General features: G+C 41.9%; 2 protein-coding genes and 1 pseudogene across 2 annotated transcripts; 2 read left to right on the top strand and 1 right to left on the bottom strand.

Moving 5' to 3' along the window:
* The first annotated feature begins 402 nt into the window (after nucleotides 1-402).
* On the top strand, nucleotides 403-1,141 carry LOC146575840 (GTPase IMAP family member 5-like). Its single transcript, XM_085270741.1, has one exon. It carries the CDS (start codon nucleotides 406-408, stop codon nucleotides 1,066-1,068), a length of 663 nt encoding a protein of 220 aa, XP_085126867.1. The 5' UTR covers nucleotides 403-405; the 3' UTR covers nucleotides 1,069-1,141.
* LOC146575839 (GTPase IMAP family member 8-like) lies at nucleotides 846-4,730 on the top strand. Its single transcript, XM_085270740.1, has 2 exons — nucleotides 846-940; nucleotides 1,773-4,730. The coding sequence occupies exon 2, from the start codon at nucleotides 1,790-1,792 to the stop codon at nucleotides 4,406-4,408; it is 2,619 nt and encodes an 872-aa protein (XP_085126866.1). The 5' UTR covers nucleotides 846-940; nucleotides 1,773-1,789; the 3' UTR covers nucleotides 4,409-4,730.
* A 5,257-nt stretch (nucleotides 4,731-9,987) lies between these two features.
* Nucleotides 9,988-12,980, bottom strand: LOC146575838 (uncharacterized; annotated as a pseudogene).
* Between the last annotated feature and the right edge of the window lie 377 nt (nucleotides 12,981-13,357).

The raw sequence follows: 13,357 nt of genomic DNA, 5'->3' as shown, positions 1-13,357 counted from the left end.
AACTCAGTTACTAACTCAGTTACTTTTTTGAAGAAGTAACTAATAACTATAATCAATTACTTTTTCAAAGGAACTTGCCCAACACTGTTTATTAAATGTGGAACCTGCATTTTATCTGCATCTTAATTTTTTCATTTCTAAATCTGGAAATTGTCATGATGTACTACACAATCTATGATTAAAAATGTTCAGACCCAACTGTATGTCTTCAACATTATTAAAGCTAAAACAGTACGTGTGAAAACAAAGATGAAACATGTAAGTAATGGAGTTACATTTTAAATAAAACATTTTGTATTATATGAATCTATAGTAATTCAAATGTATTATTTAGAACACATGTTGCATTAAAAGATTACATTTGTGCTAACCTTTAACATTTTTGTTACCATTTCAGTGTCTGAGATGAGGATTGTTCTGCTGGGGAACAGCTGGTCTGAGAGGAGTTCAGTGGGAAACTTCTTACTGGGAGAGAACAAATTTAACACAGTGGAAGAAGTTGACTGTCATGTGAGCATTCAAAGCAAAGAAATTGTTCTTATCAACACACCAGATCTGCTTCATTCCAGCATCTCTGAAGACAAACTAAGAGGACATGTGGAAAAGTGTGTGAGGCTCTCTGATCCTGGCCCTCATGTGTTCCTACTGGTCATACAGCCTGAGGACTTCACAGAGGAACACAAACTGAGGCTCTGTGAAATCCTGAACATCTTCAGTGATTATTCTTTTGACCATTCACTGGTTCTGAAATCAACGCCCAGAACAAAGTCTCGCATGTTCAGTCAACCTTTAGAGGACTTGATCAGAAAGTGCAGATTTCGATCTCTGAGACGGAAATTCCTTGAAGTTCGTGAGTTGCAGTCAAAAATTAAGGAAATTATAGCGCATAATGATGGAAATCATCTGATTTGTCATCCAAGCACAGCTGGAGCCCCTGTTCGTAAGTCTATAAAAATATTTTGTAATAATGTTAAAAGCTTAAATCAAATTGGTCACAAGTTTTTAATTTTAATGAATTTGCAAGAATTTCAAGCTTTCACGTTGTCCTTATGGAGCATTGTGTGTTGAATTTTGATTAGAAAAATGATTTTAACCCATTGTGAAGTGATGCTGTATGAAATGTGGAACAAGTGATGTGCTGATATGCTCTCTAGTTAGTAAATAATATAAATTTTTCATTTATAAATGTCGAGTCAGTGCCAATAACTACGTAACCTTCACTGTAACACCCATATTTTTAACTGGAAATACACAGTACACTGGAGAGTACTGTTAGATAAAAAAGACACTGTCCACCAAAAGTGTTCAACATCTGCTTCATCAGTTCATCTCTTTCCTGAAGTAAAGTTATGATATTGTCTGGTTTAATTAATGGAACTAAAACTGAAAGAACATTTCACCATTATATGTATACAGTTATAATTTAGTGGAAGTCCACTAAGTAAACCTTTAAAACCTTCTGTCCCAGAACATGTAAAACAAAATAAAAACCTCTTCTAAAACATAATCAGTCTTTGCATTGTACACTGTCCAGTCTGTTCTTGTTTTTCCACCTCATAGATTAGAAAAGCCACATGAAGCAGAGGCTGATTTAATGCTGTAATAGAAAGACATAAAAACATAAAAGAGAGTGAAGCATGAAATTATATACAAACTCTCAGACACACATGTTTCATATAGAGTTCTTGTAAAATATATTTGACTGAAGTATTTAGTGCAATCAGTCTACTTTTCTTAACCTTTGAAAGTAATTCTTGTTTTTTTCTTCATAGAAAATGGACTCAGGATTATGCTCTTTGGAATGAGCCACAAAAAGAAAACATCACTCTTTAATTTTATCAGAAATGTTAAAGAATCAGGCTTTCCAAGAATTCTTCGAACCAGTCAAGTTTCCCATCATGGAGAGTGGAGAGGAAAACCATTAATAGTGGTGAAAACTCCCGACATATTCACTCTGCCCGTGGAGAGGGTAAGAGAGGAGATTAGGAGCTGTGTGAGTCTCTGTCCTCCTGGACCAAATGTTCTGCTGCTGTTAGTGAAACCTTCTGATTTCACTGAGGAGAACAGAAAAACTCTGAAGTTCATCCTGAGTTTGTTTGGTGAAGATATCTTTAAACACTCCATGGTCATCACCACACATGAGGAAGAGACAAGTGTGTCTGTGAAATTACTCCTCAGCGATTGTGAAGGTCGGCACTACAACATGTTTGAAAATGATCATAAACAGCTGATGGAGAAGATTGAAGACATTGTACATGAGAACAAAGGAAAATTCCTCAGAGTCACTGAAGAGACCATCAGACCACAGCCTGAATTCCTCAAACCATCTTTAAACCTGGTTCTGTGTGGGAGGAGAGGAGCGGGGAAGACTTCAGCAGCCAAGGCCATTTTAGGTCAGACAGAGCTTCATTCAGTCTCGAACTCATCAGAGTGTGTTAAACATCAGGGAGAGGTGTGTGGACGTTGGGTTTCCCTGGTGGAGCTGCCTGCCTTGTATGGAAAACGTCAGGAGGCAGTGATGGAGGAATCACTCAAGTGTATCTCCCTCTGTGATCCTGAGGGTGTCCATGCCTTCATCCTGGTCCTACCTGTGGCTCCCCTCACTGATGAAGACAAAGGAGAGTTAGAGACCATCCAGAACACATTCAGCTCTCGAGTCAATGACTTCACCATGATTCTGTTCACTGTGGACTCAGATCCTACAGATCCAGTTGTTGTTAACTCTCTAAAGGAAAACAAAGACATGCATGAGCTCTTTGAAAGGTGGGGAGGAAATTCAGTTGTTCTTAATATCAAGGAAACAAAACCAATTGTTGAGCTCATTGATAGAGTGGAAAAGATGAGACCTAAAGGACCCAAGTGCTTCACAACTGAGATGTTATGCAAAGCTCAGATTGAGAGGGTAACAAGACTTGATGCTGAACTGGAGGAAGTTAAACACAAGAGGGAGGCTGGACCTGATAATGGAAGTGATACTAAACAGTCCATCCGGATGGTGCTGATTGGGAAAACTGGCAGCGGGAAAAGTGCAACTGCAAACACCATTTTAAACAAAATAAATTTTTTATCCAAAGCCAGTCAGATTTCTGTGACCAGAGAATGTCAGAAAGCAGCAGGAGAAATTGATGGATGTCCTGTTGTTGTGGTCGACACCCCCGGCTTGTTTGACACGACTCTGTCCCATTATGAAGTTCGACAGGAGCTTCTGAAATGTATCAGCTTGCTGTCTCCTGGACCTCATGTGTTCTTACTGGTGGTGCCGATCGGTCGATTTACAGATGAGGAAAAAGAAGCCGTGAAAAAGATCAAAGAGATTTTTGGAAAGAAGTCAGGAAACTTCATCATTGTTACTTTCACCAGAGGAGATGAGCTTGAAGACACATCCATTGAAAGTTACATAAAAGAAGATTGTTCCGATTTCGTAAAAACTCTGATTAATGACTGTGGAGGCAGATACCACGTCTTCAACAACAAAGATCAAACAAACCGTAGACAAGTGACAGACCTGCTGATCAAAACTGAAGCCATGTTGAAAGACTACACCACTGAGATGTTCCAAGAGGCCGAGGCAGCGATACAGAAGAAAGTAGAGACGCTGCTGAAAGAGAAAGATGAAGACATGAAGAGAGAGAGGGAGGAGCTTAAAAGGAAGCATGAAGAAGAAATGCAAAAAATAAAAAGAGAAATAGAAGAACAGATCTCTAAATTTGAATCTGAGAAAGAGCAGAGTAGGATTCAGCTGAAGCAGATGGAGGACTGCATTATCAAGGAGCGAGAGAAAAGAGAGATAGAAAAGAAAATCAGAGAAGATGAAGACAGAAAGAAGACAGAACAGGAAGAAACTCAACGACAACAATGGAAACAAAGACTGGAAACTTTGGAGAAGCAAATAGAATCTGAATCAAAGGAAGAGCTCATCAGAGAGCTGGAGCACACCAGAGAAGAAACAAGAAAAGAGAGAGAGGCCTGGGAGATGGAAAGAAATGACTGGTGGGAAAAAAGGTATCAAGAAAATATACAGAGACGAGAAGCAGAAGCTATGAAAATTAAAAATCTCAAAGAAAAATATGACTTGGAAAGAGAAGTATATGAAAGGAAAATAAAAGAACATTGCATTAGATTAGAGGAGGAGGAAAGGAAGAGAAGAGCATTAGAGAAAGACTATAAAACTAAAATGGAGGAAATGAAGCAGAAATATGAAGATGATGCCAGAAATCAAGCTGAACTGTTCAATGATTTCAGAGAGAAATACACCAGGGACTTTGAATCACTGATAGATAAATATAACGAGGAGATAAGGGATCTGAAGGAAACATATGGAATATTAATGCAAAAGCAACAGGAACACAAGAATGAGTTTACTCTTTTGCACAAAGTCGCAGACCACAAAGAAGAAATGCTTAAATAAGAAAGGGAGGAAATGCAGAAAAAGCACGAAGACAAATTAAAACAATTAAAACAGAAAAGCAGGTGCACCATTGCCTGATGAATTTAAACAACCTAGGACAACACATGAGGAGTGATCCGGATATCCATACACCATTGAATAAATTTCAAATAAAAACAAAACACAACAGCTCCAGTTGCTTAAAAAGGACTGTGACTGCAGAAACAGCACTTCCATGATTTCTTGATGAAAAACAGAAATGTAGTCAGTTCTTTTTATATATTAAATATCATGGTTGTAGTGATGGGATTTCCGGCTCTTTTTAGAGATCCGGCTCTTTCGGTTCGGCTCACTAAAAAGAGCCGGCTCTTTCGGCTCCGAACCGGCTCTTCAGGTTGTTTTGTTGCTTTAATTAATTTATTATTAACAATAATATAAAATTATGCACAAAAGGAATTACTAACGTAAAAACAAGTGGTTTTATTTATATATGTTTATATATAAATATATGCGGTGGCCCCTAGAGACAAAACACGTACAAACTCCAAAACACATTTCTAGCATGAACTGAACTTCCAAAGCAGAGCTACTAGATCACTTAAATTACACAATTGAAAGCATGTGTGTATTGTTTGTGTATTTATACACAGGCACTCATATATATATTCAAATAATTTTAAAAAAAGTTCATTTACCTGTTATTACCACACACCAAATCCGGTCATTGGTACTTGCTGGCTTGTGTAGCCACAAGATAACAAAGGCTCAACACTGCGCCCAGCATCCTGGAGCACTTCTGTTGTTCTTTTGTACGTGTTTTGAGTTTTTATGTGCTTCTGAGTTTTTATATGCTTCTGAGTTTTTACGTGCTTCGGAGTTTGTACGTGTTTTTACGTGTTTTGGAGTTTTTACGTGTTTTGGAGTTTGTACGTGTTTTTACGTGTTTTGGAGTTTGTACATGCTTCAGAGTTCGTACGTGATTTGAAGTTTGTATGTGCTTTGTCTCTAGGGGCCACCGTAAATATACTTTTATTTATTCACTCCACATAAAATGTAATAAATAAATCATCTAATACAAAAATCAACTATTCACATTTCAAGTTTTAACTATTTACATTTTCAGCTTTTTCCTTTCACAAATTTAAAGTGAAAAGAACACAAAACACTGCAAACCACAACACAATTAAATATAAATTATAATATGAAAACTAAAAGAACATGCATATTCTCTGTCATATGGACCTGCATGAATAAACTTTCTGAATCCTTTATCATCTGCAACCGAAAATAGTTGTGGATGATTACTATACCTTTCTAATGTTGTTGTCCCTGCCTCTCTTTCTCTCTCTCTGGCTCTGTTCCTGTGCTACTGAGTGTAACTACCGCCCCTCCCCCCTCTACCCAGCGTAAAGCACAAGGCTCGCGTGCAGAGTGAAGTGGAAAAAAAGTGCGAGAGAGAGGCTGAGAGAAAGAAAAAAAAAACAAAAAACCACGTGACGGCTCGCGATAAGGAGCCGGGTCGCGTCGTTCACGTCAAAGAGCCGGCTCTAAGAGCCATTTCGTTCGCGAACGACCCATCACTACATGGTTGGCTTTATAAAAAAAATAATTTTAAAAAGATGATAAAAGAGGAAGAGACATGTAACGAGTAAGAGACCAACAGAGACTATCGTTGTTTTTTCATTTTGCAAATTAATACAGCTCATTGGCTCTGCAATGACAAATATAGGAGTTTGTCTTTTGTTTTTTTTTTAATCCTGTTCTGTCTGTCAGCTTTTTGCAATTATAACTATGATCTGAATGTACTGTTGTGCCAAACATATTTTGATTTTCTAACATCAGCTTTATAGGTTCTCAGTAGCCTCGTCTTTTTCAGGTGTTTCTTTTATCTGTTTAGTTTTTTTTTTTTTTTTCAATTCGTGTTATTGTGTTATATGCATTTAGATATGTAACCACTCCCTCCATGACCATGTTCTACAGGGGCAAAGGCACATCAAGCCCCAAACCCTGGCCCAGGCATGCACACACACAGAGGCTCACTCACTCACTCAAACATACATAATGACTTACAGAGACGCACAAAGAAATACATGTGATTTTTGACCATGTCCTTCAATGCACATATTAAACAAATATGTAAGACTGCTTTCCTCTGTACTGGAAATTTCTTTATTTTATGTATTAATGACATATTTTAATCATATCACATTGGTAATAGTAACATCACTTTCTCACTTTGGTATAGCAAGCTCACTCCTGACACCAATTGTATGCAATTGCATTGTAGACTTGAAGATCTCCAGACATCCTCCTTCTCGGGAGGTGATGGGTGGTCGTAAGTTTTTTAGAGTGGGAGAGGGGCCAAGATGAGCTGGATTGAAGGTATAGAGATATATGATGTGCTGTGGAATGTTGTTTGCTTGAAAGTGTTCTGGAAAGATATAAAATGGTTCAGGGCAGTGTCCTTCCTCAGAAAATTGTTTGATGTTTGATCTGAACATTTTCTTTTCCACTAACGACCAGAGATGGGCCGTAACGCGTTACTGTAATCTGATTACTTTTTTCAAATAACGAGTAACGTAAGGGATTACTATTGCAAAAACGGTAATTAGATTACCGTTACTTTTCCATAGGAACGCTGCGTTACTGCGTTACTAAAACCGTGATTTTTTTGCGAGAATGTCTCATGACAGTAAGCGAGTGCGACGTTCGTGACAACAGCTGTGTGCAGATCAACAGTGGATAATATATCAAGTGCGGGAGAGAGTATGAGCGTGCAGCGTTTAAAGTGTGGAAGTACTGACCTTTGAGTTTGATTCCATAAAAAGTGATAAAAACATTAGTGTCCGTTGTGCGTGGGAAGAAAACTTCTTTTTACAGCGAAAAAAACCCCCTAAACAAGCACCGAGTGCACAACGACGTAATGGGAAATTCACAGAGAAACTCGCGGATTCTTCAACTGACCGCTGCGGCACACCTGCACCAGGGTAAACCTCCGCCTACCCTACTCCTGCTTTACAGGTGAAAATAGAGCAAAAGGACCGCTAGTCTTTGACTTAAAACTGATAAAACAAGTTAAAAAAAGATACTTTTCCATTTGATTACATTTTGTATGATGGATTATGCAGAAAAAGTAGAATTGGGCTGAAAGATCTATCGCTTTATCACCTCTTCAGGTTGTAAATCGTGTTTTTAAAAAGTAACTAAGTAATTAATTACTTTTGAAAATAAGTAATTAGTAAAGTAACGGGATTACTTTTTTGGGGAAGTAATCAGTAATTAGTTACTGATTAATCAGTAATTAGTTACTGATTACTTTTTTCAAGTAACTTGACCAACACTGCTAACGACCACAATCACGCTGACGGCTTCTGATTGGGCCTTGCTGACTCTTATACTCTGTCAACATTGACCCTGTCTTTAGACAACTGCACCCCCATAAGTCCAGCTATAGAGCCTCTGTATACAGAGACCTTGGGCCAGCGGATGGGTCAAATTCCCCCCAAGGGTGGAATAGTGGTCTCCATACTCCATGATAGTTGGGTACTGGACTGAAGTTCAGACTGAGCTTGCTAAGACAGGAGGGGGAGACAGGCAGTCTACTCCTGAACACTGTTTTAGAGCTCACCAAACTAATAATAAAATATATAATAGTAAAATATATAATTAATCTATTAATTCAGAAACAACGTCAGGAGATCTGTGAAGGCTTCATTCTTGTCTTTTTCTGAAGGAAAAATAATATTTCTTCTGCTATTCTGACAAAGTGTGTAAAAGATTTTGGAATGGACATTTCACAGCCATTCTATTAGTTCACGTCACCCTACTCAGGTCAGAGGGGCTGCAGAAGTTTATCTCTTTGAGGTCAGAGAATCAAGTGACATTGGGAATTCTCTGTCAGAATTAGAGATTATTGTTACTGAGATTTCCAAAACCAATGTCCTAATGTCTTAAATAACAAAACAAGATTTTGTCGGTGGAGTGAGGCTGCATATCTGTTGTGATTTTATTAATCTTTTAAATCAGTTAAATCAATGTGTGTGTGTGTGTGTGTGTGTATTTACTTGTTTTTAAAAATTGAGTGTATTGATTTGTTTTACTTAAATAAAGAACATGTTTTAAAGTTTTAACAGGAGTTTGTTTCTTGAATAAACCATTGGTTTGATTATGATTTGACGACAATTAAGCTTAACTTTGAGGATCACGCATGGCCGAGTATAACTTTGATTGCAAAAAGCTTATTATGACCGTTGGCATCCAGGTAGTTTTTTAGGGGTGGAAAAAGTGCTTAAAGGTGTACAAGATGACATCAGCAGTAAGATTAACTTGCAAACTGTCACGGTCCTGGGTCTGTGACCCAGTGTTTTGCGTATTATTATTATTATTATTATTGTTATTATTATTATTATTATTAGTAGTATTGTAATTTGTTATTTCTGGTGTTTAATATAGGTTTGGTTGGGTGCTGCTGAGTTTTGTCTATGGATTTCCTGTTTTACTTTGAAGGTCTGTGTCGTACCACCGTTCCTGCCTGTGTGTTTCGTCCATATGCAATTTTGAGTTTTGTACTTTGGAAGCTGTGGTTCTTTTGAGTTCACTTCTGCCTCCGCGAGTCCTGCACTTGGGTCTTTTTCCCTGCCTGCCTACAGACAGACCATAACAGAACGACGCGAACACTCCGCTCTGTAGAAAGATTTTGGCCGCATTACACAGCTAATTAAATAGACAATTCATGCTTCGGATACCCGGTGTTCTGACGAACCATCCTACTTTGGCAAAACGTCCTACTGTAAGTAGTTTATGCACATTTCTGCTGTCACAGAGTAATTCCAGCACAAATTTCAGTAGGTATGATGGTTTGCCACTTAACTTTGCCCATCAGAGTATGCTTGTAGCTCAAATTCATAAAGCCAGGACAGTTTGCCACTTAATTTTACCCGTTAAAGTATGCTTGTAGGTAACATTGGCACTTAATTTTACCCATCAGAGTATCTTTCTAGCTCATATTCACAAAGGTAGGACGATTACCCACTGATATTTTAGCTGTTAAAGTATGCTTCTAGCTCAGATAAACAAAGGTAGGACGATTTGCCACTTTATTTCAGCTGTTAAAGTATGCTTGTAGGTCACATTCACAAAGGTAGGATGGTTTGGTACTTAATTTTACCCGCCCGAGTCTTTTTCTAGGTAATATTCACAAAGGTAGAACAGGTTGTCACTTGGTTTTGTGCTGTGTGCATGCGCAGAAACAATGGGTAGGATGGTTTGTCATGCTGGTTCTTACACAGCTTGCCGCAGATACATGTCTTACTTCGTAGTCCTTCTTCGTAGTCCTTTCCATTGCGTTGGTCGTTAACCTTGAGTCCGTCCAATTGGAAACCTCATCCTCCCCCCCTCTCGGGATCTCCTGGGGGTATCTTTCTTTAGGGCTTTCCGTAGCTTTTTGGGGTGCGGGATGCTAGCCCACCCTGCCCCTGGAGCCGTCTTTCCGAGCTGTCATCTGTCTCTCCAGTAGTCACCAAACTTTCTCGGTTGTCACCTAGTCTCTTCCTAGGCGTCACTGGCACAGCCAGAGTTTAACTATAAAGACACATCTCCTGGATGCACTGGTACGCATCTTCAGTGATGTATCCTAGGGTCATCAGGTGTTTCGGGTCTCACAACATCATACACCCTCGCCCAGGCGACCCAGCCGGGGGTGATCAGGCCCCGACTTGCGTACCATTAGCTACCCGCGGATCAGCCCTCTTGATCCACAGCCACCTTGTGGCTTTTTCTCACTCACAGCCTGGATGGCCCTCTTCTTGGGTGCCCCCGCCACGCCCAGCGGGCCTAGGACTTTGCAGAGTGATCGTCCTGCAAAGCCCCTACAACCCACTTCTATGGGCTCATAGAAAGTCTTCCAGCCCCTTCCCCTGCACTCCTGCACTAGTTCCTGGTACTTTCCTCGTTTCCTTTCATTGGCCTCCTCAATCCGCTCTTCCCAGGGCACTGTAAGTTCCAGCATGATCAGCTGTTTTGAGGCCTCGGAAATAATTATCATGTCTGGCCAGAGTGATGTTTTTGCAATGTTCTGAGGGAACTTTAGTTGTTTACCCATGTCAGCCTGTAGCTGCCAATCAGAGGCTGTGTTGAGGAGGCCAGTTGTCAAATGTGGGCGCACCTGGGGTTTCTCTCCAGCCTTAATAAAAGAGATTGCCTTCCTCGGAGCCTGAAGATGCTTGCTGGTGCTGATTGCTGAGGCAATCTTTTCAGCAACTACTCTGAGCACCTGGTCGTGCCGCCAACGATACCGACCATCGGCCAGGGCCCTTGGGCAGCTGCTAAGGAGGTGTTCTAGGGTCCCTCTTCCAGAGCACAGGGGACAGGCAGGTGTCTCACTCTTTCCCCACAATGGAGGTTTGCTGGGCTTGGCAGAGTGTCGTATACTGCCTGCACTAGGAATCGGATCCGGTGGAAGTCTGCCTGCATTAAGTTTGCCCAGGTGACCTTGCGCTGCAAGGTGCTCTCCCACCTTGTCCATGCTCCCTGCTGCTTAAGGCCTACAGCTCTACTTACTCGCTCCTCCTCCACACCTGCTCGGACCTCTTCCTGGAGTAGCTGTTGTCTCTTCTTTCCCTGTGCCCTGCTGACCTGGGCCTTTGGGAAGTACCCTAAGCCTGCTCCCCCTGTTGCTAAGACCCCCATCAGTGTTTTCTGCCTTAGGCGTGACTCCGCCACCTCAACTGCCTTCTCAGCCTTCCACTTTCTTCCTGTCCTTACCTCAATACCTGCTGATGCCACCTTGCAGTCTTTAGAATCTCTGTATTGTAGGGCTTCTCGTGTGCGAGCCACCTTGAACTCTTCTGTGAGACCACTGAAGGGTAACTGCATGCTGTTGCTTGCCCCATACAAGGCAGCGCTGGTGAGACTGCGGGGAAGTCCCAGCCACTTACGAAGAAAGCCACTGATCGTTCTTTCAAGGGATTCCACAGTAGTTATTGGAACTGTATAGACAAGCAAGGGCCACAGGATTCGGGGCAGGATGGAATGCTGGTAGATCCAGGCTTTAAATCTTCCAGGCAGGCCGGACTTATCCACCTTAATGAGCCACGCTCCCAGCTCCTCATTTGCCTTCTGAATAGCAGTAGAGTCTTTCAGGCTGGAGTCAAAGAGTTTCCCCAAGCTCTTAACTGGTTGTTCCGTTATGGATGGAATAATGGTTCCTGAAATTGAGAACCGGAACATGTCTGTCACCTTGCCCTTCTTCAGTACCATCGATCTTGACTTAGAAGGTTTAAAACTCATCCTTGCCCATGAGATGAGTCTCTCAAGACCTTGCAAGATCCACCTACACCCGGGAACTGATGATGTTGTAATGGTGAGGTCATCCATATAGGCTCTGATAGGGGGCTGACGAACACCTGACCTTGTTAACGGCCCTCTGCACTCCACCTCCGCAGCCTTTACCACCATGTTCATTGCCAGGGCAAAGAGCGTAACTGAGATGGTACAGCCTGTTATTATACCTTTCCCGAGTCGGTGCCAGTCTGAAGTAACTGCCCTAGAAGTGACCCTAAGCCTGAAATTGGCATAATAGTCCAGGATCAGGTCCTTGATCTTGCTGGGGACATGGTGGAGGTGTAAAGCATGCTCAACCAGTTTGTGTGGGATCGACCCATACGCATTAGTCAGGTCCAGCCACAATATAGCTAGGTCGCCTCTGTTCTCATGGGCTTCTCTTATAAGGTGTGTAACTACACCAGTGTGCTCTAGGCAACCAGGAACTCCTGGGATCCCCCCCTTCTGAACTGATGGATCAATGTAATTGTTTCTAAGGAGAAACTCGGTCAATCTCCGGGAGACAACGCTAAAAAGCACCTTCCCCTCCACGCTCAATAGCAAGATGCTCCGAAACTGGTTTATGTTTTTTGGAATCCTCCTCTTTGGGAATCCAGACTCCCTCTGCGCACCTCCACTGATCAGCAACTCTCCCTCTCCGCCATATCACCTTTAAGATCTTCCACAGGTGGCGAAGCAACTCTGGGCAGCGCTTATAGACAAGGTAGGGTACGCCACTGGGACCTGGGGAAGATGCTGAGTGGGCTGCTTTGATGACCTCACACACCTCCTTCAAACTTGGCTCCGTCAACTTGAACTCTACTGATGGTGGGGCAGGGTTGATGAGAGCTTTGTTTGGTCCCAAGTCTTGTTCCCTCAATGGGTCACTCATGGTCTCATGAAGGAAGTTATTCACCTCCTCTGCTGAGCACTCCAACTGCCCCCTTCGCTTAACCCCAAGCAATTGTTTGGAAAAGTGAAAGGGATCAGCAATAAAAGCTGCACGTTTCCTGGCTCTCTCTCTTCCTCGCCTCTTGTGCCATTCTGCTCTACGGAGTGTAATTAGCTTCTTCCGCAAGATGTTATGCAGTTCTTCTAAAGCTTGCTTCTCCTCCGCATCAGCATTCTTGAACTGCTTCTTAAGGCTCCTGAGCTCCTGGCGCAGTTGATGAATCTTCATGGCCCTGCGGTTCATGGTGTAAGGGGTCTTGTTGTTACACTTCTCGATCAGGCCGAACCTTTCTGAGGCGTAGCTGACTATGATGGTGGTCATTGTTTTAAGCCTGCTGTCGGCATCTCTTTTGGCCACAGCTTGTATGATGTTGGAGACATCCTCATCAAACTTCTGCTACTCGCTCCGGCTGCTGGCTGGGGGCCACTTAATCCGCTGTTGTGGAACTACACTGCTTGGATTGGAAGAGTCCCGTGCATGGAGGGACTGGGCTCTGTGGGGTGCCTCCTGGCCGGGCTCCTCCTGTGTCTCACCAGGTTCAGGACCTGTGCGTTGCACCTCACTCTCCCGCTCCAAACATTTCATTCTAAGGCCAACATAAAGACTGTACTCCCAAAGTTCTATCAGCATGTCAAATGTCCCACCAGAGGAGAAAACACTCTAGATCATGTTTACTCCAACATCAAACATGCATATAG

The sequence above is a fragment of the Mchenga conophoros genome, linkage group LG4, assembly GCF_057382185.1.
Source record: "Mchenga conophoros isolate Kocher_MC1m ecotype Shallow Benthic linkage group LG4, M_conophoros_male_GT1.1, whole genome shotgun sequence".
Classification (NCBI taxonomy): domain Eukaryota; kingdom Metazoa; phylum Chordata; class Actinopteri; order Cichliformes; family Cichlidae; genus Mchenga; species Mchenga conophoros.
This window is presented reverse-complemented; position numbering and strand designations above follow the sequence as displayed.

Bases quoted from the DNA above. Each gene is read 5' to 3' on its own strand.
- LOC146575840 (XM_085270741.1), top strand. From the start codon at position 406: ATGAGGATTGTTCTGCTGGGGAACAGCTGGTCTGAGAGGAGTTCAGTG.
- LOC146575839 (XM_085270740.1), top strand. From the start codon at position 1,790: ATGCTCTTTGGAATGAGCCACAAAAAGAAAACATCACTCTTTAATTTT.